The sequence below is a fragment of the Hyalella azteca genome, unplaced genomic scaffold (assembly GCF_000764305.2).
Source record: "Hyalella azteca isolate HAZT.00-mixed unplaced genomic scaffold, Hazt_2.0.2 contig16078, whole genome shotgun sequence".
Classification (NCBI taxonomy): Eukaryota; Metazoa; Arthropoda; class Malacostraca; order Amphipoda; family Hyalellidae; genus Hyalella; species Hyalella azteca.
In genome coordinates, this window is record NW_025945905.1 from 287939 (window position 1) to 314666 (window position 26728).

Here is a 26728-nt window from a genome sequence, read left to right on the forward strand (position 1 = left end):
GCTAATTTTACGATCTATGGTCAGAAATACAAAAACATATTCATCCACATGTCCGTTGTTTTGATTATCCAGAACCAGTGACAGACAATTGATTAAAGAAGAGCTCCATGCTCATTTTAAGCGTTAGAACTGGTCGTATCGGTATATCTTGCCTCTCCATTACATTCAATCCATTTCATTCATTTTATTTCTAATGGAGTTTCCTGGATTCGAGTGAGAAACCGCCTTCAGATCCATTTTTCCTTCAGAAATATGGATTTTTTAGTGTAGCCTTTAGCTCTCGCCTCTCGATTTCTAGAACTGAATACTTCTGATTTCTCAAATATAACCATGATGCAGCAGTAGTATGCATGTGTAATAAAACGCGCTTAAAATAAAAGAAAAGAGAACCAAACTTTCGTGGCTACCCTATTGCACAATTTTTCGTATAAATGGGTATGTGGCGAGTCAAAAATAACAAAGAAAATAATCAGGATAAGGGAAACATTATACTGAAAAGGTTATTTTTACATTTATTAGATAAACGAGCTATCAATAACAATAGAATTAAATAGATACAATAATAGAATCATATGAGTAGTAATAAAATCTAAACAGGTCTACATGGCAAAAAAAAGTTCAACCGAATCATTGCTAAGCAGTGAGCTGAGGAGGCACGTAGACGTAGATGCCTCATTGCAGAGCCTCAAAAGAAGTGGCCACAGATCCTCCAGTCTTGCTATCTACACTCACAGGCAGCAAGCCACACTTCTCATCGTATCTACACTATGGCTGGGGCCTTCTTATCTACACACCCACTGCCCACAGCAAAATATATCTACAAGCTGTCCGTATCAATACACGCATTATGAACAAACATACACATAAAATATTTCAACGTTTTTGCTGTACAGTACAAACATAAACATCGCCTTCAGCGATGAATAAGACTATTAACTTTATGAACTTAGCAGTGGGTAAATATCTACAGTAAATGTACAATAAGATAGGGAGAGCAATGTGGACAGAGATGCTGCTGCCTCGGCGACTGTGCGTTGCCAATAACAGCAACCCACGGCAGCACAACTACGAAGCTGCAGCCAGGGACGACAGCTGTTCAACTAGTACTAGCCATGGCAGAGTAGTAGCAACAGTACCTAATAGCAGTTGTCTGGCAGCGCTCTAAACACAAGCAGCAGCAAACAACTAAGGCCTAACAGTCACTCCTTTTGTTCTAACATTACCAATGAGATCCAACATATAAGGGACACAAAACACACACACGATCTCTAAGAAGCTTGTGTCTGCAAAATAGGGTTGTTACGAGTACTGAAAGGGAACAATGATTGCAAAAAATTTAACAGTACGATGTTGCAAACAATACGTAGTTATACGCATCTCTAACAGTAACCTTGGGAAGGCAAAAAGGGAGACTCGTTCGAAGCAGCGAATCCACAATAAGCTCGACGAAGGAGTTAGGTTTCATTATCTGAAGGGATGGGTGTTTTAAAGATCCAATTCACGGGAAGTGGCTTAAAAAGCAACACAGTTAATGGTTAATCAATTCATAAATGATCAAAGGGTTATAAAATGTAAGCAATGAGCTACAGAACTGTTGCAATAACCTGAAGTATGAGAACGAGAACTCGGCACCTAAGTCTGAGATGGGAAGGTCTAGACGCTGTCGAGAATTACTTTCACGGATAAAATGTACATAAAGTCGCGAGATAGCGTCACACGCGATTGAATTCAACGTGATATCACGTTGAGAAATCAAACAGAATAAAACATTTTGTTTTTAATAACAGTAAAATGAATAAGTTTATTCCATTGAAGATTTGATGTTTGAGCAGAAAGGAATTGAAAATACCTCGAATATTGAATCATAGGAACCAAATATTAATAGAAGCAATCGAAAGTTTGTTCTTTGAAAATATTAAAAAATGCGAACCAATCGTTGAATCGGATGAGTTATCCTTACAAGATTTTCTTATTTAAATATTAAAGTGTGCAACATCACGAGCAAGTTAAGAATTGCTTAGAGAGTTCGCCGTACGATGGTTGGAGATGTTAACCATGAGAACCACACGAAGCTGGCGCGTTAAAATTAAAAAATTGGTGAAGAGGATAATTTAGATGCTAGTTGAAAATGCATCTCATCTTGTATCATTACAAAAATTCGTTCAAATATATAATACAGCATTGCATTCTGTGCATTTAAATTTGAGGTGAGAGACGAGGAATCATCATCATAAAACTATTATACTTGACCATCTAAAACTGAAAAAGAACTGTCATCCATCTCGTGCAAGTTTCTTGATTTAAAGTTCTAGGAAGTGGATATGTCCCAGTCCCTTCACGTAAAAGCAACGTGTAAATAAATTGCAACCGTAAGTCCCTACAGTTGTTTTTAGCAAAAGCCTTTCGGACAATTTTCACTGCATCATTGGCACCAACAAATCTTCATTTCAATAAATGAAAAACGTCGTAAAATGTGGTAGGTCATTATATAAGAAACAAAATTCATTGAGGACTAAATTATGAATTCACCATCAATAACCACCGAGAGCACGTATTGTCACGCAACTTCAGAAAAAAATTAGTTGGAGGGCAACCGGAAGACACACAGCTGACTACACAGGGCAACAAGAACAATTGTAAGATTATCATCCAGATCAACTCGTTGCATTGTCACGTGACGTGTTTAAAAACAACAGTAAGAGCAAAAATGTGTCCAAAAATTTGAGATTAACCAAAAAAAGAGCTGGCAGCGAGTCAGCTCGTATGCCCAGTGGAGTTAAGACTAACATGGCCTACTTGGAGCAACTCGACTCTATGAATGTAGACCTCGATTTCCGCAAATTTCCGAGCATGTAATAATTATGAGTCTCTGACTACAATCTCAACACTATAGGCTGACACCGATTCCTTCTGGTTAATTGATAACAATTTAGCAAATGTCGAATATAGTCATTGAATTTGTTCTAGTCAATTTATGATGAATGAAAACAACATTAAAGGTTATCGAGGTTTGATATTCAACAGATACAAGAAATGCATCTCTAGAGACGATATGCATGAGGAACTCAGGAACACAAGAACATCTTTAACTTAGTGTCCCGAGTCTAGGGCCATAAACTACAGAGACTGACGACAACGGCATGGCAGGCGACCGAAAAACCTCTCTCTAACAGGCCATATATTGCACAGAACAATCCAATATTGTTATAAGACAGTAAAATAAGCTTCCAACTCAAGCTGCACCTTCCAACCATCACAAAAGCATCCCTTCAACGTAACACGACACAGTTGCTCCACGAGTTGAGACAAAATTTATGTTATGGCATTATAGGGGTTAAGACACCCACTTAAACTCATTTCATGCGTTACACAAATTCTCCATTTAACGGTAAAAAAACGCTTATACCCTTCAATCTAAAACTTACATTTAAGCAAGAAAACTTTTAATCCACCTTAAAATCCTCTACTGAACTTAGCAAGCTATAACCCAAGTGCAAATTTGTCAAACTTAACTGCATTGAACCGTAATTTAGAACATGAAAATATTTAGTCAAAAGATGTGTTTGCAATTCAAATTCAGGTTTGAAACGACCCATCTTACTGGCTCATGAGAGGTCTCCTTGATAACACCAACAAACACAATCTAGTACATTGAATGATTATTGAACCATTCAGAGTTTGTCGAATTGAATAACAGCATTTCTAAAGACCTATTAACATTTACTACGCCAGAGGCTGAGAAGCATTAGAGTTGTAAGCATCTAGACGAATTGTCTCTGTTGACAGAGGATGGTGCAGCCCAGTTGAGGGGATGCTTTCTGCTACTTGTCCTTCGAAACGCGACGTCGCTTGCTGATGCTTTCATCGGGTGCTGCACATACAACAGATAAAAGTTACTTAAAATTACCATGAAAGCATAGATAAGAGATAACTAGAGGAGTCTGGCAGAGATAACCAGAGAAGAAGTCTGGCACAGACAACTAGAGAAGAAGTCTGGCAGAGATAACTAGAGAAGTCTGGCAGCGATAACTAGAGAAAGACAAAACCACTCGCGAATCACTGGCCTGTCACAATAACTAATTTTTGAGAAGCTGGCAAATGCAGCCATTATTCAATGTAAATTGCATCTCACTTACCAGCCGCAGCACTGCGGGTCTTCCGTCGGTTATCCGAAACAGTAATACTTTCACCGTCTTCGTTTTTGCTGTTGTTATTATTATTTGTGTTTGTGGTATTATTGTTGTTATTACTGTTGGTTTTATTAGACGCATTTGCAGGTGGCGCTGCAGAAGCGAGCCCTTGAAACTTAGAGCCATGAAGAGCGGTGCCGCGCGTCTCTCTAGTGCTGATGGTTTCCTTAGTTCGACTGTCATCAGCAGGCTCTGGGCTTTCAGCTGGGACTTTATCTGGAGCGGCCCTGTTATGTTCAGCGAGTGCAACCTGTGGTGCGTCGTTTATTACAGGAATACCTTCGTCATCACCAGTATCTGACATTCCCGTGGGTGGAAAATGTGTAGATTTTTCTTCAACAGTATCAATACCCGCCGCATCTGTGCTGCTCACGCTAGCAATAGACGTACTTTCACCAGGTGGAAGGTTATGAGAAGACGCACGCGTTGCGACAGACGAACGTCTCGATGGCGTGGTAGGTCGAGTTTCGCCCTCAGTGTAGCTGCTGCCACTAGCAGTGACACCCGTGTTACAGTTGTTATTAGTGATGTTATTTGAGACTGCAATACTGGTAGATGTAGAGGCACTACTGGGCGATGCGTTACGATTTGTAGAACATCCAGAAAGATCAGCAGTAGCAACAGTAGTTCTTGAAGCAGGAGTCAGGAGAGTGATGGCGGCAGCTGCACATGATGTTACTACCGAGTTACCGTTCTGCTGCTGCACCCCCGTGACGGTCGCTACCGCATTACAGCGGTTTCGGGTGCCGTTGTTGCGGCTCCGTGAACTTGACCTGCAATTAAAACGTCCATTGGAAACACGATCAATTATCTCGTTTGGTATAAACACAAATATAGTTTCAAATATCTCTTCATAATAACATGAATTTCTAGACTCAATCGTGTATTGAATAGTAGTCAAGATCATTCAGGATTTTCATGAAAATTGCTGATATAGAATGATTGAAAATCAATAAAAACAAGTTAATAATTCACCCTTGAAATAAAAAGTTAAGAAATTGAATAAGTTGAAATAATTTTTCTTGAAATATAAGTACCTATGTTCATCGTCTTCCTCATCATCAAGTGCTGCGAGTGGAGGTACGGAACGCCTCTTGGTTTGTGAGGCAGACGCGGCAATTGAGGCTTCCGAAGACGCGGCCGCGGCAGCAGCAGCTTCAGCTACACACGTCGCAACGCCCACTACAACGACGCCACTGCCACAGCTGCCTTCTTCGTCGTCGTCAGATGAACTCGAATCGTCACCTGCTGGATGAATGCTCAGAATTGCACAAAAGCAAAGCTGCGTTTATTTAATAATGAACCAGTACTGGTTCATTATTATTACCAATATAACATATCTAACATATTAAAAATGCCAAGAAAATTTATCATATCTTCAAGGAGAACGTTTCGGTGACCAGCTCAATCATTAGTTCAAAGGTTGTTGAACTAATGATGGAGGTCTCTAAAACCAAAATTACTTGGCATTTCCTTTGCTGATAAATTCTTAGTGAACTTTCGAAACACTCAGACTAGTGATATGAATACTCATATCTAACAATTATACTTCAATTATATTATATATGTTAATATAATAGAACATAATATACAGACTAGCACAACCGAGTAAATTTATTGCTGGCAATGAGTCGAAAAAAGAGACATCATTGTGTTCAGAAGCTATCCAAAAATTTGGAAAGCGTGTTTATTCTAATTTTCAGGCCAGACGTTTATGCAAATTCAACTCACCAGCATATCTCAGATTGGGATCAGTAGGCCGCGTGTTGTGGATCTTATGATGCGGTTCGGCAGAAGCAAGTCGACCTCTGCGAGGCTGTTTGGATGGAGGCACTGCAACAGATAAGTTGCCGTCGGAAGATTCGTAGCGACGTCGTTTGTACGCCCCGCGAGTTGCTGGTAGAGTACCAGAGCAGCTGCCAATTTTGGATACATTACCAGACAAGCTCGTGACCGTGATACTGCCACTGTTAGCCAGTACGCGTCCGCTGATGCTGACACAGGAATTTGCCAAGGAGCTCATACTAGGAGTGAGCGATGTGCTTCCACAGAAACTGTTGCTTGGGGCGCCTCCAGAACTGGATACGACTAAATGCACCTGTTGTTGTTGCTGCTGCTGTTGCAGATGCAACAGCTGCTGAGCCACAGTACTGCTATTTCCGGTCACAGAGTAGCTTGGACTTCTCCGGTCTAATGTTCTGGGGCTGACTTCACAACTGTTAATCTTTGGGCTCGCAATTCTAGCGCTCTGTCGTGTGGCGCGCGTGAGTCGCTTGTCGTCGATCAGTTCTGAGTTGTTCGCTGGTATTTCTATGGTGAGTACGTCAAATTCGCGACCAGTCTTGCATTTAATCATCCCCAGTGAATCTTCAATTTTTAACAATTTGAAATCTTTCAAATTTGATTCATTTTTAATGGTAGTTTCGATTGAGTCTTTTTCTGCGACGCGCGGCGGTGAAAGCTTTTCTCTGTCATCATTTTCGTTATCGAAGTCTTTCTTTCTGTCTTTGTTACTTCCATATGTATATAAAGGGGGCTGAACTCTCAAAGGCTTTGGCTCATCCTCGGTCGGTGAAAGTATGCCACTCTTGAGATCATCTTTCTCTGGCGTGATGATTTGAGATATTTTAGTGCTGGAATGCTTGACTTTAACAATCGAACTGCTTGAAAATCCAACGAAGTCGAGATTATCCTGCTCGCCGTTGGTGGTGGCAACTGCTGCAGCATCGGTTACATGCATGCCCGCCACGAAAGGATACGAGGCGTGGTGAGCATTGGAAGGCGGAGCAAGAAGCTGAGCCTTCAACAGAGATGGCGGTCCGTCATCTAACTTGTTGCTCACGGTCGACATGATGCTACACTTACTTTGAGAAGTGCTTCCTGAAGTCGGTATAAGCTGTTTGAACGTAACCAACTGACCCTTTACAGGACTAGCAGAAGGACTCATTGACATATTTTCAGGCAAAGACACAAGTCTAAAAGCTTTGCCAACTGGCGGAGTGAGACTGGATGCTTGGGAAGTAGAGAAAGGGGAAGATTTAATTGTTACTACTTTCGGGCTACATGACGTGATGCTGGAAATAGTTTGACTTGATAAGCTGGAACTTGTAAGAAAAATCATAGCAGTTGAAGCAACAGTGGTGTTGGCCGAAGTAACTTCGACCACTTCGCTGCTGCAACTAGCAAGAACGCCGGTGCTTATTGGGATGTCACTGGCTTCAACTGATGGCTGACCAATCTCTGTCTTGGAAGTGCCAGATTCAGTGACAGATACAGTCGAGGGGATCTCATCTGGAATTGAAATCTTCGAGGTCGAGGCCTCGGGCGGAATATTTGTTATACTTGTTTGCTCACTACCGCTCATTTCCGACGCTTCCAATTCAGGCGAGATGGAACATGAATCTTCAGGAACATCTTTCGGATTTGCAGCAGCATTATTAGCTTCAGATGATTCCGCATGTATTGCAGATACAGGTTTGATCTCAGCAATACAAGGAGAAAGATCATTAGGTCCATTGACAGAGCTGTTTACTTCTTTTCCCTCCTCCAAAGTCAACTCAGATTCAGTAGTCTTACTCGTGGAGGGAAGTAACCGAAAATTTTCACCATCGTGAAAATTGGTTTTGTTCACAGAAGCTAAATCGGACTCTTTATCAACACCAGACTCTGATGCCGTGTTGGCTGTTGTGTCAACGGTAATTAACCTTGGACACAACTCAGGATGGCTGTTTCCATTGCTGTGGTCGGAGCTACTAGGGCACTCAAGAGGCTCGAGTGGTTGTTTGGAAGCTTCGGTAAAAACGGATGCATTTCCAGAAGTTATGGAAGCAGAGGAAGTGGGGGAATTTGAGCAAACGCCGCCAGAACTTTGCATTCCACAAGCAGTAACCACATTAGCCGAACTGGTAGTGGCAGCACGCCTGACATAATTCGTTAAAGTATTGGCAGATTTGGATGCATCACTGGAAAACGCATCACAATCTTTTTCATCTCTTCTGTGAGGTGACTGATCGCTCTGGTTTGGACTCTTTTCAGAGAGGGCATCCATTGATTCTATACCAGAATCCTCACCACCCTGCCCACCGGAGCCGTGTTCACCTTTGGGCGTGCCTTCAGGACTTTCTATTTCTGAAGGCTTGATACATGGCACCGTTGATGCAGCAACACTGGTAGTCACTGAAGTAACACTGTCTTTGTTCGATTCTACGCCTTTAGAACCATCACTGCAGTCAGCAACAACACTTGCACCGTCTCCGCTACTAATTGAGTGAGCTTCTGCTCCAATAACACCAACGGCACCACTAGCGTCACCGTCTTCCATACTTTTTCTAACACTATTATCACAGTTACTCGTATTTACAACTAAACTAGAATTTTCTACAGGTGACTTATGGACTCCCGAGTTGGTGTCTGTGGAGGGTTGATTAGAGGAACATTTCAAACCATCTTCAGGGTCTTTCGACTCAACACTAACGGACGAAGAGAAAAAGTTTGTACTTTCAGGCTGACGTCTCACAGCTAAATTAGACGAGGCTAAGGAAGAGGAAGGCAGAGACTGAGCTGCAGTGGAAGATGCAGAGCCTCCACTACTGCAGTTCCATCTTTCTAATTTGTCCGACATTTTAGGCTGGATGTCATTCGTTGTAACAGAATTTCTTGAACTTTTAACAGCTTCTTCAACGGCTCTGCGATCGGTAACATCGATGCACGTCACGCGGCCAGATTTGTTGAGAATGTCGGGCAGAGACGAATATGAAGGACCTTTGTGCGTCGTCAAGCCTCTTGCAACTAGACCATCATCAGCACCAGGGCGCAATGATAAAATATCTTTCTTCCTAACGCTCTGGATAGTGATGTCTGAATTGGCATTGAGGGCAGGGAAATTGGCACACAGCGCCGTCTTGAGCAAGTCTCCACCTTTGGAAGGACGAGAAGCGTTCGCACTACGGCTACGATCAGGGTCATGGAGCCGTGAGTAACTGTTACCGCTGCTAACACCGCTCGGTACCTTGTTGATTAAGACGGACGAGTTCAGGTATGTTGGGATGCAAGTGGGTCCTGCAAAGAAATGAAATACATTAGCAGAACGGCAACACAAAGTTAGCATGAACGAGATAAATATCATTGAATGTTGAATAGTATTGTATTTAAAGTACAAAACAAGCAAGATAGTAATAAAATTGGACATAGGTAGATTTGGTTCTAGAAAAGTAGAAATGTGATAAAGTTGAACAAAACGGAGAGACAAGCAATTTCAATTTCAGAAATTCAGTATCATTTTTCTAACGAAAAGTTGGACAGATAATTCAGCTTTAGACTTCAACAGGGTTTTGCATTAAAAGATTCGTGCAAGACTTTCTATTCAACAAATAATTCACGATATTAATTTAGAAGATTTCGAAGAGAATGAACAGCTAAAAAAATGATAAAAATTCAAGAACTAACCAATTTTTCTCTTGGGATCTGACTGTGGAGTTTCCTTCTTGAGGAGACTAAGAGACGTCGAGGTTCCAATGATATCAACACCTCCAGCCTTGCGCTTGATTGTCAGCTTACCGGCAGATGTTAGCTCGGAAAATGCATTGGACTGCAAAGCTCGAGAGATCGCACTTCTTTCCCCGTGGCTCATTTCACCATTCATTTGAGGTTTTGCCAGGCTGCTTGAGGCCGTTCCATCCTTCACACTTAATGAAATATCATTCAAAGTGTTGCTAGTAGATTGGTCACTAGAACTGAAAAAATTTGTGGATGGACAGGAAGAGGAAGGATTGCGATGAGGCTGTTGCGTGTGCATAGCCGCAACTTTTGTTATACTTGGTGGTAGTGTTTCTAGGATTTTGTGACTAGTGAGCTCACCAATATTATTTATTCCGCCCAACTTTCGCAAAGGTGTCTTTATTTTAGGTCTTGTACGAAGTTTAGAATCGAATTTTGTTACTTTTACATTGTCAACTTTAGTTGGATATCTATCTTCATAAGTTCGAGGACCCTTGATTCGAGTATCGGTCAAATCTTTCAATCTAGAGTTCGGTGATAGATCAGATTCAACTTCTAATTTCATTCTTTTAGAATCATTAACTTTGAGAGCCGAATCCAAAGTGCAACTTTGTTTCAGCTTTGTCGATTCTGTTCTTTCACTGTCACTATCACCAATTCGCGTTTTCCTTCGGTTCCCTTTCCGTTTTCTTTCTTCTCTACTTTGTTGATCCATCAATTTCCTATTTTTTTCTTTCTCTTCAGATTTCACAATGACTGATGTATGGGAACCAAACTTTATATGAATTTTGGGTATTCTTTGCTCACTGCTCGACTGATTAGCAGAATTGAGACAGGTAGAGGAATCTTTTCTTTCTAACTTTTTCACGGGATTGGGCTTCAAAACTTTCTGAGCTAGACCTTCACGGCCTAGTTTGAGTGTAAGGCGCAATTCACCAGAACCTGGTGTAGTCACTATACTTTTATTGTCATCCCAATGAGAATTCCCAGGAGAATCCTCTTTAAGATTTTCTGTCTGAGCTAAAGAAACGTGTAATGAGAATTTTGAAGGTTCAACTGAAGATGCTGACATTATTGAAGGAGCTTTGTATGTACTTGAACTTGAATCAAAGCTATCTTTGTTACAGTCCAGGTTTTTGTCTTCTGCAGATCCTGATAAGGACACAAGCTCCGAGCTCCCTGAAGATACTTGATCTAGGGCAGCTGAGGGTTGAATGGATAAAAAAGATGTTGTTTTCGAGCACGTTTGTAGCGAAGTATGAAGCTGAGGAGAGTTTTTCAGAATAGGAGAAGAGCGGATTTCTGACTCGGAATCGGAACTATCTGTATTGTGTCGAGGCTCAAGTAAACCGGTATTAGGGTTAATAAGATACTGACTTTCTTTGCTGCCCAACATTTTCGGCGAAGGAGCTTTGCTTATTTTCGTTTCTACGAAGGTATTGGAAGTCGAGGCATTAGACGCAGTTGATGTAAAAACCATGTGCATATCAGTAACAGAAGAAATTTGAGAAGTGTCACTGAGAGACGTGGAAGTGCCATTGCTTGCGCTTACTGAAGATCCACTTGATAATCCAGGTTGGTTGGATGGAGTAAGAGGAGGAGTAAGAGCGGTGACGTGATTACTAGCAAACAAGGGCACGCCTGACATGGTAGATTGAGCGACGCCTGGGGTAGAGGAAGGGTGAGGCGACGGTGACGAAGGTGTCGGGCTGATAGCAGGGGAGGGGGATGCTGCTGCAGAGGCAGAGCCAGTCAATGCGCTATTGTTGGATCCAACACTTGAAATACTTGAGCGCTGAGGTAGAATAGAAGCTTGCTGCATTACACCACCAGAGTTTGAAGCTGCAGGTACGTGTGGTAATGCATAAGCCAATTTACTTCTAGCTGACAAAACCACTGTACCAGATACACTCGTTGAAACAGAAACTTGAGATGAGGTAACAGTTACTGCCTCAGGTGTTGTGATGTTGCCACCAGTCGCACACACCATGGGAGGAGGTTTACCAGTAGCTAGAGGGTGCTGTTGAAGTCCCCCAGGCAGTGGAACCCTGGCATTTGTAATGACAGAGCCCCCAGAAAATAATTGCTGATGAGTAGTAAGGCCATCTCTGCTTCTTGTTGTACTACTGTATTGATTTAGAGAAGAGTTCACAATCTGGCGGTTATGAATATGTGAAGATGCGTTTGTATTGTCATAGTGATTTGCTGCCATACTTGTCAAGTGACTTGAAGCCAGCCCCAGCTCTGCAACCGTTTTTGATTGAGTGGTCTGTTCAGGTTGTTGCAGGAGCCCAACCAAAAGAGGGCTGTTCTTCACCACATTACCCATGGTAGTGACAGCAACGACAGAAGATTGCGGGACACTGATGGCAGGAGGCACAGAAGCGGGCTGTGGGGATTGCTGTTGCTGTAGATGCACAAGTTGCTGTTGAGGAGGTGGAGGCCGTACAATGACATGGCGTGCGCCAGGTGCAGAAACAGTGGTGGCAAGCATGGTGGGCACACCCGACATGCTAGTGAGACGGTAATTTGAAATAGCTTGAGATGATGCAGGCATCGCGGGCTCTCCAGTGTTGTGAACTACGTAGGAAGAAGGAGGAGCTTGAGAAACATGGCTTACATTATGCATGGGTTCTGTAGAATTCGGATATGGAGGAGGGGGAGTTGGTTGATGGTTAGCTACATATGCAGGTCGATGGTGAAGCATGGAACTGGGGGCACTGCGCACCACAACAGCGCTATGTGGCTGCAAAGCTGCCGGACTCGCAGAGACCTGTTGGCCATACTGAAAGCCTGGCACTGATTGAGGATGAGCAGCTCTATACTGCAGAGTTTGGTGAGGATGGTGATGTTGGTGATGGCCATGATGGTGAGCTGGTACATGGCTGGCAGCCGAACCAAGGAGGCCTGAGATCCGGTCCATTACGTTACCCGAGACAGGCCCATCTGTGGCCCGCAATACCAGCTCATTGCCTTCACTGCTCCCATTGCCAGCCAAGCGCAGCGAGATCACCTGGCGTAAGTAAACTCAGTAAATTCAGTGACAAATTTACATATTTGGAAAATTAGGTCAATGTGTAAGAAATTTCTACATGTATATAATTGATGCATTTAGTCTTAGTTGAAGGTTATTCTGAAGTTGAATGTCAAATTAAGATGGTAAGAGCCTTGTTTCACACACCGTTCAATAAAGAAATCTGATACAAGTCATGATTCACCAAATTAGAGGAAAACTTGGACAAAAACTGACCTGGTCTCCTTGGACTTGCACTGACAAGATTCCTAAGCTGCGTAGAGCTGGCTCTCCAGCTTGGGCAAGTAAATTCAATCTTCTTGCTGCCTCACGGGGTATAGAAAAAGTGACACGTACGCTATTCCAGGGCTCCACAACATGAACTCTTGGTGCACGCTCTGCAATATAGTAGGTTATGAAATGAGAATTCCCATAATACAAAAATAGATTTCAGTATTATTCTTGATAATGGGCATTGCAAATAATTTGCAAATTTCAGAGCAAGCAATGAGAAACAATTTAAGAAGCTTTTTTTTTATAATAAAAAGTATATGATACTTGAAATTTAGAGGAAAGTTTAACCATACCGTCAAACGGGGTAAAAACGGACAATTTTTTTCTTTTTTCATTGATAACTTCTTACCATGTAACATTTCATCCAGTTTGGGCTCATTTTAAACGTTTTGTGAGGGCTATTGTATGGTTTATCTGAAGAAATTTCATATGCTATTTGCAAAGTGCCAGAAGCAAAAAAATATATATAACTCAGTACTGCAGTGAGTGACAGCACGCATTTTCTTGTCGATGAAAACATGAAGTCACCGACGGACAGACAGACGGACGGACATGGCAAGCACAATGGTGCATTTTTTCATAAGTGAGAAAATGCGCTAAAAACAGCCCGAATTACCCCTGGTAACTGTGTAATTTGGGACACTTGAAATGAAACCTAATTTTAAAACCTTTAAAGCAGGCAGAGTGTACTAGCCCATTACTAACAGTACTCCAAAGTCCTCCTCTTAATTTGTAGATGATGTACGGTAGATGTAAAATGAACAATGTTGTCTGTGATTTGTACTCATTTTTCCTTTATTTACATACAGTGGGGGGAAATAAATATTCGTACACTTGAAAAATCGTATTTTAATGTATGTAAGTACACAAACTTAACAGGAAAAGTGATTTAAATTATGTATAGAGACGCATAGTATTCAAAAATACTATCATAAGAAATTAAATCTCAATACATGTTTCTAGTACATTCTGGAATGTTCTGGTGTGAAATATTAGTCAAAAGTTGTTTTGTACGAATACTTTTTTGATCCGAAGAAGTTAACATGTTGCATTAATTTTTGTTGCATTAATTTTTGTTGCATTGAGATTTAATTTCTTTTGCTAGTATTTTTGAATACTATGCATCTCTATACATAATATAAATCACTTCTCCTGTTCAGTTTGTGTACTTACATACATTAAAATACGATTTTTCAAGTGTATGAATATTTATTTCCCCCCACTGTATTACCATATCAATTTCTCATTAACAAAAACTTTTTTCCTATTCTATACCTATCACTTTTAAAAACGCCAAAGAACTTTCTTTTCAAATAGTGATGTTTGCCTATAATTTAACTTAAAACTAAACTGTGCTGGTACCTACATGTTTTTCTAGATAACCAAGGCTATCGGCCAACTTGCTATGCATGATGTTACTGTTACTAAGAAAGTTTATGTTACTAAAACGATTTGCATATTTATATAATATAGTGACAACAATTTTATCTATGACATTTAGCGCACAATTTTGTGATTACCAATAATGCATTAATTTTTCAAGTGCCATTTTTTTGGAGTGATAGGTAAATTCAATCAAAATTCTTTGTCGTTAACTGATTTTTTTTCTTGTTAACCGAATCCTTCACTGACTGAGGTTCTACTGTAAATGAAATTTTAGGGGTGTCCCACATAACTCTGGAGGGGTGTCCCATAATACCCTGTCTTGTGGAAATGGCTGCCATTTCGTTTTGGATTGAGGTACACAAATTCCATCAACAAATTTTTAAAGCCAACACCAGTCTGCAAATGTTGTCAAGCAAAATTCTTCCATAGCATTTTTCAACATTTTTTAGGGAATTTTTATAGCTAGCAGATGTATAATTTTTCAACTTCCTTTATGCTTCATAGTTAGGAAAAATGTTGAAGTTTACACCCCTATTTTTAGTTTTGTACCATTTCAATTCGTTTTGCTGCTTCAACATTTTTAAAACATGCCAGAGGACTGTTTAGATTTACACCGTCAGTCACTTATTAGGTACCCCATTTGACAGTACAACAAGAATAAGCAATTGGGCTTCAGATATACATTCATGAAGAATAAAAAGTATGCATATATTCTAAAATTAGAAGAAAAATGAAAAGAAATACCTCTTGCATCATATTCAGAAATGAATAGGAGCCAAAGTGAGCAATTTTCCACGCCAAAAAAAAATTCAACATATAATGAGATATAACTTACCACACTGAGTGAGATGTTGGAGACGATGCATGAGGCACTCAAGTTTAGTTGAGAGGTTAGGATCAGTGATGTTGCCTTCACATGTCAACACCATGGTTGTTTCCCCTGCATCCTCCTCCTCCTCCTCTTCATCAACATCACCCCCACCACCTCCATTGCTGTTCCTCTTGTGGTGACAGCAGCCAGGGGAGCTGGTGGGGGTTTCTTCACCATCTTTACCATTGACAGTTGGGGAGCTGTTCACCAGCCGTCCCGTCATTGCTGCAAGTATTTAATTATCATTAGCACTTTTTATATACTTCATTTAGTATCAGAAATTCTTATAAATATTTAAGGCAAATATAAAATATTGTATATAAAAAAAATAACTTCTCTGATATCAATTAAGTTCAACACTATCAGCAATATATAAATATATATTAGAGTAACATCCATGGGCATGGCAATCCTTCCTGTAAAGCTCAATACTGCTAGAAAATTTCAAGCCTTGAAAACACCCCCAACTCACTGGGCACCTGAAAGATGCCAAGGTAAGATAGAAATGAAATTCCAGATGACAAATGTTTGACACAAAATATAATGCTCTACAATTAATCAATATGGATGTCAGACAACAATTTATAAGGTATTGATTCATCTATCATATCAATTGATTGTGATTAGACCTGCAATTGCACATTGATGCTGATTCATGGTTGAGGTGACTTGATGGAAAGCTCAATAATACACCAATACCATGAACTAAAAAGCATTAATTTTCAGCTGGACTGTACCATCAACCAGGGCTACTTGGGACGGTTTTGAGCGTTTTTTGTTAATAACTTCTTACCATAAAATATTTCATAAACAAGTTTAGGCTCATTTTATAGCTCTTTGCGAGGGCTATCGAATGGTATCTTCAAAAAATTCCATATGCTATTCGTAAGGTGCCAGAAGCAAAAAAAAAAGTGTCCCGAGTAGCCCCGTCGAACGCGGCTACTTGGGACACTTGGAATAAAACTTCATTTTAAAACATTTGAAGCATGCAGAGTGTACTCATCCATTACTAATAGTACTCTGAAGTCCTCCTCTTTCATTGTAGATGATGTAGAGGTAGAATAAATGATATTTTCTGTGATTTTTACTAGTTTTTCCTTTATTGATATGATATTACCATATACATTGATTACCGTATTATTGATGCAATATTACCATATGATTGATGCAATATTACCATATCCATGAACATGCCATTGAGCATTTACAACAACCTTGTCCACTGCAAGCTTCATATCAGCAGCCTTATAGCATTTTTTCTGTATTTGTAAGCTTACAGGACGGCTTGTATATTCACACCATTTTAATTGGGTTAAGTGAATTTACTATAAAAAAAAGATCGTGAAAAACATACCTGAAACAGAATGGAATGTTTTAGTGACAACCATCATATGTATTGCAGAAATAAATCGTAGTTTAGGTCAATCACTTTTCATTCTATGATGCCTGGTGCACAATTCTATACATGACATTCTATGCACAATTTTGTGATGACTGATTGGTTATTGAAGTGAAATTTTTTTGGCAAGCGAGGTAAATGTAATCAATATTCTTTGTTTTTAATCATTTTTTTCATAACTGGAGCTTTTGCTGAGGTTCTACTGTAAATGCGTTTTTGGGGGTGTCCCGAATAGCCCTGGGGGGGTGTCCCGAGTAGCCCCGCTGTGCGGAAATGGCTGCCATTTTTTTTTTTGGATTGAGGTATGTAAATTCTGCAAATAAAGTTTTCAAGCCGACACCTGGGTGCAACTTTTATGTAAGTAAAATTTTTTAATATGGCAAATATTTCTTTTACTACAGACCTTAGCAGAAGTAACTTCTCAAAATAGCGTTTTTCACCTTTTTTTCAGGAATTTTTTTAAGCTAGTAAATGTAGCATTTTTTGACTTCCTTTATACTACATAGATAGGAAAAATGTTGACATTTATGCCACTATATTTAGTTTTGAAATATTCCAATTAGTTTTGCTACTATAACAGTTTTACGTCGTGTTGGAGGACTGTCCCGAGTTACCCCGCCAGTCCCGAGTAGCCCCGATTGACGGTATTGGCTCTGATATAATTTGGATTTTTGGTTGAGTCACTTGCTCAATAAAATAATATTGCCAGGTGTGGAGATGAGTATGCTTCTCTTTTTGTTATTAAAAATGTCATCACTTGGAAGACACAATGCAAAAAGGCAGGAGGTAGGTACTCCTTGACATCATTAATAACAAAATAGTTGCAACATTACATGATTTGGTTGGCAGCCTGTAAGGTTATGGGTTAAAAATCCAGTTGTGGCTTACAAATTAGGTACACACGGAGTACGGACATTTATACCTATGAGCAATTGATGAACACATATATATATAATATATATTTAGTCTATAATCATATAACACATCACTAATCTTACATAATAAGCAATCTGGAAAATTGGGAAAACTTTTCCAAATGTTGCAGTTAACAATAATTTTGTGGGCAATTTTTTTTAAATTTTGAGCAGATGTGTGTTGTTCTTCACATTTGTTGAAAAAATTTGGAAGGTGCCATAAAAACAAGTGAAATTGACCACAAGCATGGATGCTTTTGTCTCATTCACAGGTGGCTTTAGTCCAATTTTCTAGATTGGCTTAATACATTACTTCTTCATTCAACTGTAAAATTAGGCAAAAAACACTAGTAAACAAGATGTATATAAATGCCCATACTTAGTCAATCTCATCTTTTTCTATGGCTCTTGCCTAATTTCTCTCATAAAAGATAAGAAATAGACTAAATTTTTGCCTAAAATTTTCAAAAATTGCCTGTGCAACCATCATTTTTATGCACAATTTATAGAAAATTCTAATATTTCAGGTTGGTTATAATCCTAATCCATTCCCTGAAAAATGAGACAAATGGCACATTTTTGTCTTCAATATTTGAAAATCATTTACAAAATGGTAGTTTTCACCCCAAATTTTTAGGAAATTCTGTTGTAAAAATTTTGGCTGCTTCTAAATTACACCCTACATCTAATAATTGCTCTTTTTTTGAATGATGGCAACTCTATTCTGGGTTGACAGTCATAATCTTGAAGGATCTGTCTGATCTATTGTAGATAAACCTGAGGGTCCAGGGTTTGTGTCCCTGTTCGGGCGCCACTGTCAAAGTTATGAATAACTCTGTTCTGGGTTGACAGTCATAATCTTGAAGGATCTGTCTGATCTATTGTAGATAAACCTGAGGGGTTCAGGTTCGTTAATAAATTGTCCGAATAACAGATTAAATATTCATTGTCCAGGGAAGGATAATGACAAGACGTGTATCTAAGCGTAAGTATTAAAGAGAGGTTTTACGGATACACTTGATAGAAGTTACAGGATCAAAGCATAGTATGTGCAGTAATTTTGGAGTATACGACACTGCGTGTTGGCTGAGTGCCAGAGTCTAGAGTTAACTGCATGACTGCAGCTGAAGGCTGTCTGCCTAAGACTCGCCTATGACTGACCTAAGACTGACTGGCAGTCGGCTCACCGAGCTTATATACGCGGTGACCCGCAAGTAGTGACGTCACAGAAGGTGACGTAATAGTTGCTGATGACATCACGGCCTGACAACAGTAACCAACTCATTCCTTCACATAATTGCTTGCTCATTTGTATTATCCTTCCTGAAGTGTGATTTGCTACGATAACTTTAAGGAGGGGCTTAATCATGAGCGTAAACTGTTAAGTTTTGTTTATATGATGAGCCCCATTAATTTATAATTTTCTTTTTTCTTTGCAGTAGCCATGGAATGGACAAATGTAGAACATACTTTTGAGGTTGAGGCATACTTTTCCCATGTTAAATCATTCATCACCACATGGCGCACATTTTGTTGGCACTTGAATGTTGCACCTCATGTCCATATTTCAGGACAAAAGTAAATCGTTTTGTAGGTGAAGAACTTATGGAAATCTGGAGTTGAGAAGAAAAAAAGCCTGGTCTCTAAAGAACTGCAAGATCTCTGTGGAACATTGAAGCGGGGTGGCAATCCATCTTGAGATCTCCCCGATTATCTGCTTGCAAGCATGCATCAGCTTGTTTTGTTAGGCAGATCCTTCATGAGGAATTGAAGTTCCATTCCAACAAGATTGTTGTTGCCCAGTAACTGATTCCTTGCAACTTCAAAGCCTGTGAGGCTTTGAAGGGCTCTTCTTGACTTTCATGATGGCACGCTTGTGTTCTTCATCAATGAGCCACGCTTCAATCTTTCTTAGGCTGTGAACATGCAGAACATGAGGTACTAAAGTGCCGAAAATCCACAAGATCTCCACCTACAACAACACTTGCAATGTGCAACTGTTTGGAGCATAAAATCCCTAGTTCAAATAATTGGTCTTTGGTTCTTTGAAGAAAATGAGAGGATACCTAGTTATGGTTACATCTGAATATTGTGTGACAATGTTTGGTTCCAGCAAGATGGTGCAACTGTGCAACCATCAAGAGCATCCATGGCTTTCTTGAGCAAAGCCTTTCCTAGGCATCCAATCTCTTTGAGGGGCAATCTTCTGTGGCCACCCAGGTCCCTGATCTTGCGCCTTGAAATAATTTCTTGTGGGGAAATTTAAAGTCCGTTGTGTACCATGACAGACTCAACAACCTGAATTATCTCAATAATATTCCTGAAGGTTTCGCCAACATACCTATCAAGATGCTGGAGAGTCAACTCCAATTTTTGGACATGACTGATGCAACGTATTGACAATAACAGATGTCATTTGTGAGATTTCATCGTTAAAACTGGCAAATTTTAAATGTAACTTGTTCTCAATTATGCTATTAAAAATTCATTTTTATAAATTCAATACTTTTGTTATGATATACCGTCAAATGGAGTAATAAGGGGTGGTTTTGAGCATTTTTCATTGACAACTTCTTACCATGAAACATTTCATAAACAAGTTTAGGCTCACTTTTAAGCTCTTTGTGAGAGCTATCATATGGCATCTCAAAGAATTTCCATATGCTATTTGCAAGGTGGCAGACGCAAAATAAAAGCGTCCCAAATTACCCCAGAGAATGGGGTAATCCAGGACACTTGAAATAAAACTTAATTTTAAAACGTTTGAGGTAGAGTGTACTCATCCATTACAAACAGTACTCAGAAGTCCTTTTTTTTAGATCAGTGGTTCCCAAACTTTTTCAGGCTGGCGCCCCCTTTGGCTCCCTAGTGATTTCTAGCGCCCCCCACAGACACATATAAAATCATGAGCCACTTTCTATAAAATTTAGTACGCTGCAATTTTAAAAGATATAGGTTAAACACGAATGTGTATTTCACAAATAGAACCCATTTTAGTGAACCAATATGTTTTTCAGCTGTTTTAACTGTTTCAGCACTAGAAACCTAGGTCGTCTCGGGCAAATTTACGGCCCGGACTCGTGGCCAGTCTCACGACCAATCTCAAAATTCAATTATCAAGAAATATCACCAAAACTAATGAACACAGCTCAATAAAACTTGGAACATGTATTCATCAGAACTTAACAGTGATGTTTAGCTTGCGAAAATTGTTTAAATATCACCTTCATTTGTGAGTTATATTGCGATACAGGCCGAAATTCGCAGTGATCAATGAATTTCTTCCAAATTACCTAACAGATTTGAACGGAATTTTGAATATACATTCCTAACTACCAAATGGTGTTTTTTAGATTCAAAAAATTTTTTTATTTTACCGTCGTTTGCGAGATTTATTTCATTTCACCGTTATTCTTGATTTCACTCTTCCTTATTCGCTTTCGTTTGCCAGTTATACAGATATAGGTAGGAGGAACGACCGGCTTTTCTACCGGTTGGTTTAACCAAGAGCCGTTTACGTATTTACGTATAGCCGCATAACTCACAAACGGAGGCTAAACATCACCGTTGCTGAGGTTAGGTATTAAAATACTAAATTTCGTTCAAATCTGTTCAGTAGTTTGGAAGAAATTTCTTGATTGGTGCAAATTTAAGCACGTATTGCTGTTTAAATCATGAATGAAACTCGCAAACGAAGGCACAATTGAGAAAATTTTCACGAGCTAAACATCGCCGTTTGGTAGTTAGGACTGTAAATTCAAAATTTCGTTCGAATCTGTTCAGTAGTTTGGAAGAAATTCCTTGATCAATGTGAATTTCAGCCCGTATTGCCATATAACTATGGCAAAAACAATTGAAGGCAAAATTAAAAAAAATTTCACGAGCTTTAAATTACCGTAAGGTCCTAATGAATACGTGTACCAAGTTTCATCGAATTAAGTTCATTAGTTTGAGAGATATTCCTTGATCATTGAATTTGGAAATTGGCCGTGAGACCGGCCGATAATTGGTAGGAGACGTAAACCCAGGAGAGGTTAAAAAAATATAACTCAGTACTCACTGCAGTGAGTGACAGAGAGCGCATTTTCTCGTCGACGAAAACGTGAAGTCACGGACGGACAAACAGACAGACGGACATCGCGAGCACAATAGTGAATTTTTTCCATAAATGAGAAAATGCGCTAAAAACAGATCTGGGTGAAAAATACCATCGCTGGGAGTCATGTGCTGCACGTGTTGTGTACAAATCGTCAAACAAATGTTCGAACTTCTTACTTTGACTTCTGATTGAACCCCCGTATATCGCTCCCTATATCGCCCCCCTATTGCCCCCCTATCACCCTTTTCTTCTTTACCGCCCCCCAAAATCTTTCCATCGCCCCCAGGGGGGCGATATCACCCACTTTGGGAACCACTGTTTTAGATGATATAAATGTAAAATAAATGGCATTTTCCTTGATTTTTACTAATTTTTCCTTTAACAATATGATATTACAATATACATTAATTTCAGTATTATTGACGTGATATTACCGTATCCATGAAAATGCCATTGAGCATTTACAATGACCTTGTGCACTGCAAGCTTCATTTCAGCAGCTATATAACATTTCTTCTGTATCTGTTAGCTTACAGGATGGCTTGTAATTTCCCACCATTTTATTTGGGTCAAGTGGACAGACAGACACGCAGACAGACAGACAGACAGAAAGATGGACAGGCATAACAAGCATAATAGGGCATTTTTTTCCATAAATGAGAAACTGCACTAAAAAAACCTGCCCAATGTTCCAGATAGAGCAGCAATAGAATACCAGTCTGGAAAATTAGGCAGAAATCACTCAAGAATGAGACATGAATGCCATAGCTTGAGGTAAATTTTAGTCTCTTGGACACTCTCTGGTGGGTCTTGCAGCTGATCAGGAGGCCAGTCTCTAAGATATAGTGAACATAAATTATCTCACTAACTAATGAATGTAGCTCAATGAAACTTTACATGTGCATTCAGTAGAACTAACAGCAATGTTTTGGTTGTGATTATTTTGTCTGTGTTTCCAATATATAGGGTAAACGTGGTATTTTCTGACACATTAAGGACGTAGCAAAAAATGAATGGCTATAAAAAATCACCATATGCGCAACTAGAGTTCTGTTTGCTTTATGTCACTTTCAAAACACCGCACTACATGCCAGCAACAATGAAATGTCACAAGCTATTGCCATATTTATTTAAAAGCCTCTAGAATGCAAACCTACCAAATCCATATATTCTGACGCTGTTTGTGAATAAATTAGGCATTTTGTGAGACTAATTCCGGCCATGCTTCAAACTCTACTAATTTGTAATTCCAACCCTCTTGTGTTCAAATTCTGATTGCTGTGTTAGCTGTATTGGAATACAACACAGCTCTGAATTAGAACACTATTGAATATTGAACACTACTTAATTAGGCTTTTAATTAAGAGCTATTAAGCTTTTAATTAGGAAAATTTTAATTTTTGCACACAGCTCAGAACGAGCTGTTTGTGTCTAATTTCAAGCTGTGTCAGAATTAGTTTTTATGTGTCTAAATCCGTCTCTCAACTTAATCATCTATTAATTTATTTACCACTTGAAATCAGCAAATACAAGTATACTTAAAGGATTCCTAATATATTCACAGACTTATTGAAAAGTCTCAAACCATAATATTCTTTCTACACAAACAGTTTATCAGTATTTGGTAGAGCAAGGTCTACTAACAACTTTGACACATTTTTCAATGTTCTCACTGGGTGACATGCACTGTCTCTCTTTGGATCTTAACATTTTCCCACCAGACAGCCCAGACCTAGTGTTTTGGCAAAAGTATGGCGCGCAATAGTATGAACTCACTATTTCAACCATCAATGAATGCGTGGAACTAAGACAAAGCTTATATAAAGGAATAAGTTGAGAAGTGTTGGAATTACCCAAGATGTCGGAATATACTGCGTTTACACTACTGTCATACCAAGAAAAATTTGCAGTAAACATAAAATATTTACTTAACAACAGAACATATTTAAACAAAACTTTGTATAATATTCTTAATCACCTAAGGTTGATATTTAGCTAGTGCCAATATGTTTAATTGCGGCTTTTTGTCAGTAATCATTCAGAGATGCAACTGGCATTTTGTTTTCTAGATAGGGTGACAGAGTTTAGTTATAATTAAATTATTATCTTAGGTACTCTCGGAATTAGTGGCAATTTTTCACTCAAAAAGCATGTGACAGTTTGTATAGGCATAATAAAACATCTCATATCCAATTTCTCCCAGTTAAGATTAGTGACAAGTACATCCAAGACCCAATTTGTAAAGTTGGGCAAAGGTTTCTTTCAATTGTGGGCAAAATGGATTGTTTCAGGAGTGATTTTCAAGAGGTGCAGGCAAAAATAGGCTGTTTTTCTTATTATTAGTGAAGGAATTAGGTAAAGGCCAAAGCAACAGGTGAAATTGGTCAAATTTAACGTATGTGGAAAAATTAGGCAGAAGCTACAATTAGCTACCACAAATCTGGCCTTTTTCATCTAGGGTAAACGTGGTATATTCCAAATTCCGACATCGTGGGTAATTCCGTCACCTCTTTAGTTTTTCCTTTATATTAAGCTTTGTTTTAGTTCCATGCGTTTGTTGATGGTTGAAATGGTGACATCATATATTTGCATGTCAAACTACTGCCAAAACACTAGGTCTTGGCCATCTAGCGGGAAAATATTGAGATCCAAAGAAAGACGATGCACGCTACCCAGTGAGATCATCAAAAAATGTGTCAAATTTGACAGTTGACAACTTGACCTTGCTCTACCAAATAGTGAATAACTGTTTGTATAGGAAGAATATTATGGTTTGAGACTTTTAAATACGTCTGTGAATATATTAAGAATCCTTTAAGTATACTTGTATTTGCTGACTTCAAGTGGTAAATAAATTAATAGATGATTAGGTTGAGAAATGGATTTAGACACATGAAAACTAATTCCGTCACAACTTGAATTGGACACACACACACACAGATTGTTCCACGCTGTGTACAAAAATTAAAATTTGCTTAATTAAAAGCCTAATAGTTGTTAATTAAAAGCGTAATTAAGTAGTGTTCAATATTCATTAGTGTTCTAATTCAAAGCCGTGTTGTATTCCAATACAATACATATTCATTAGCTCTGAGCTCTTCACCTGCAATTTTACGAATCTTCTGCCCAATATTCTAAGTAGCAATTCACAGGAGTTTATTTTACTGATTCAGAAAGATTAATTATAATTAAGTCAACAATGGCAAATTATTGTGTAACAGTAGCCTAGGAAAGTTCAAGTCAACATTGCCATATCTTCAAAAAATAAAGCCAAAAGAATAAATTCTCTAATTGTTTATATTAAAAATTACCCTAGGTACCTAGTTAGTAACAACAAAACACGATGAAAAACTTTGGGTCAAAAGCACTATCTGATGATATCATGATGATTAGGTAGAAGAATTGGAACATTTTGCTTCGGGATTTTAGGCCAAACTGCATCACATGTGAATGATGTGATGATGTCATGATGTGAACATTTTTAATCCCAGAACAACGACAAACAAATTGAGAAAAGATTTTCAAGAAAGTGGATCGTACTTTTCGAATTGAATACAGGGTTTATCGAGTTAGTAAAGAATTAAGGTTTTCCAGAAACTTACCAAGTACACTTCCAACTGTCGGTGATAATCCACAGGTATCCATCAAAACAATACAAATGGGAGCAACATCGCGGGAGAAACAACTCTAACATTCACCAGTTACGAAACTTTCTACATCAATATAAATGGTCACTGATATTTTATTACAATATTTTACATTTTCACTATAAAGTCGGTCCCATCACGATCACATGAGCACGTTATTTTGTCGCATAACGAGGCACAAACCACAGGTTACCGAGCTCGAGTGTACAAGGAAACATTTAACTTATTCTCATTTCCACTCGAAAGATAAATGATGGAGACCTCACTGATATAATACAGGATTATATCCACGGGAGCAAGGAAATTAATTCAATTTAAAGTTTTAGCAGCTGGCATAAGTTTGCTATGTAACATCACCCAGCAAACAATAACATTGGCCGCCATTTGCAATGTGTTTACGCGCTGATCAATCTGCGCCCCTACTACCTGCGTCTCTTTACCTCATCCAATTCCAAATTTATGTTCAACGGTGCGTTTTACATTTTACTAAAGGAATTAAGCGTCCAAAATATTATTTAGAAAAAAATAATAGATTCTACATTGTTTTCTCTAAGATAATTCAATGAACAACAATTTACAGCTCCACCTTTTGCCACGTAAAGAGACGTAGCCTTCGTTAGGCCAATTTTGATTGGCTACTTGTAAGAACTTCTAATGAGAATAAAGTTATGTTTTTACCGGAATTTTGGAGCATCTAACTTCAATCATGCGCACGAGCAGATATTATTTTTTTACACGAATAAATAATATTTTTCGTTAGATTTTAGTAACTTAATATCCCATATATCATATTGCATTGAATTGAGGCAATCTCTTTATGAGAACAGGTGCACAACACTTGTCATTTATTCGGTACATTGCTCCATATGCAAACGATTTTAAAGTACTCGTAATGATCCTTAATGATCGTGCATTCCACTGTTTGAGAACACATTCATTTCTCCTACGATACGGAAATCTCTGTAGATACAAGCGTTATATTATCGTTTTATTTTAGAATGAAAATATATGCTGCTCATGATTGCGCATCTGAAAATGCAAGCGATTTATTTTCAATTATACGTTGCACACATCATGGCATCATGGATGATTGTCTTAATAGATGATTAATTAAGAGCGCCGATTGCAGATATTTCATCAAATTGATTCCATGATCTCGATAAATATTAGTGTGCGTAGTCAATCTAAATAAACTGCGTCTTTCAAAGAATAGTTTCGGTCAGAATGAGCCTCATGGCCCCTCATTATCCTTAGCCTTTACAAAAAATTGTTAATCTCCATTTGAACACAATCTCCTAAGCTTTTTCATAATTGTGTTATTTTATTCATAATGGTTAGGAATTGTACGGTCCAGCACATTTCTTTTATCCTGAATGTTAAACAATGATCTTGAATTTTTTAATTCACCGAAAAATATCA

The 26728-nt window shown here is 38.8% G+C and overlaps 1 protein-coding gene across 2 annotated transcripts; it reads right to left on the reverse strand.

Moving 5' to 3' along the window:
* Positions 1-492: 492 nt before the first annotated feature.
* On the reverse strand, positions 493-25703 carry LOC108667717 (mucin-4). 2 transcript variants are annotated; one of them, XM_018154772.2, is made up of 8 exons: positions 25265-25703; positions 15215-15475; positions 12937-13097; positions 9636-12699; positions 5922-9248; positions 5228-5435; positions 4137-4963; positions 493-3871 (listed from the first exon to the last, which is right to left on the reverse strand). In XM_018154772.2, the coding sequence occupies exons 1-8, from the start codon at positions 25305-25307 to the stop codon at positions 3822-3824; spliced, it is 7941 nt and encodes a 2646-aa protein (XP_018010261.1). In that variant the 5' UTR covers positions 25308-25703; the 3' UTR covers positions 493-3821. The 2 variants fall into 2 exon arrangements, with proteins under 2 accessions (XP_018010261.1, XP_018010260.1); XM_018154771.2 differs by having other exon boundaries at positions 5228-5438.
* Positions 25704-26728: the final 1025 nt, after the last annotated feature.

Coding starts and splice junctions, on each gene's coding strand:
- LOC108667717 (XM_018154771.2), bottom strand. CDS start 25,307: ATGGATACCTGTGGATTATCACCGACAGTTGGAAGTGTACTTG. Junction 5,439..5,921: donor TCCCAATCTGAGATATGCTG/GTGAGTTGAATT, acceptor GCATTCATCCAG/CAGGTGACGATTCGAGTTCA. Junction 4,964..5,227: donor GAGGAAGACGATGAACATAG/GTACTTATATTT, acceptor TTTTAATTGCAG/GTCAAGTTCACGGAGCCGCA.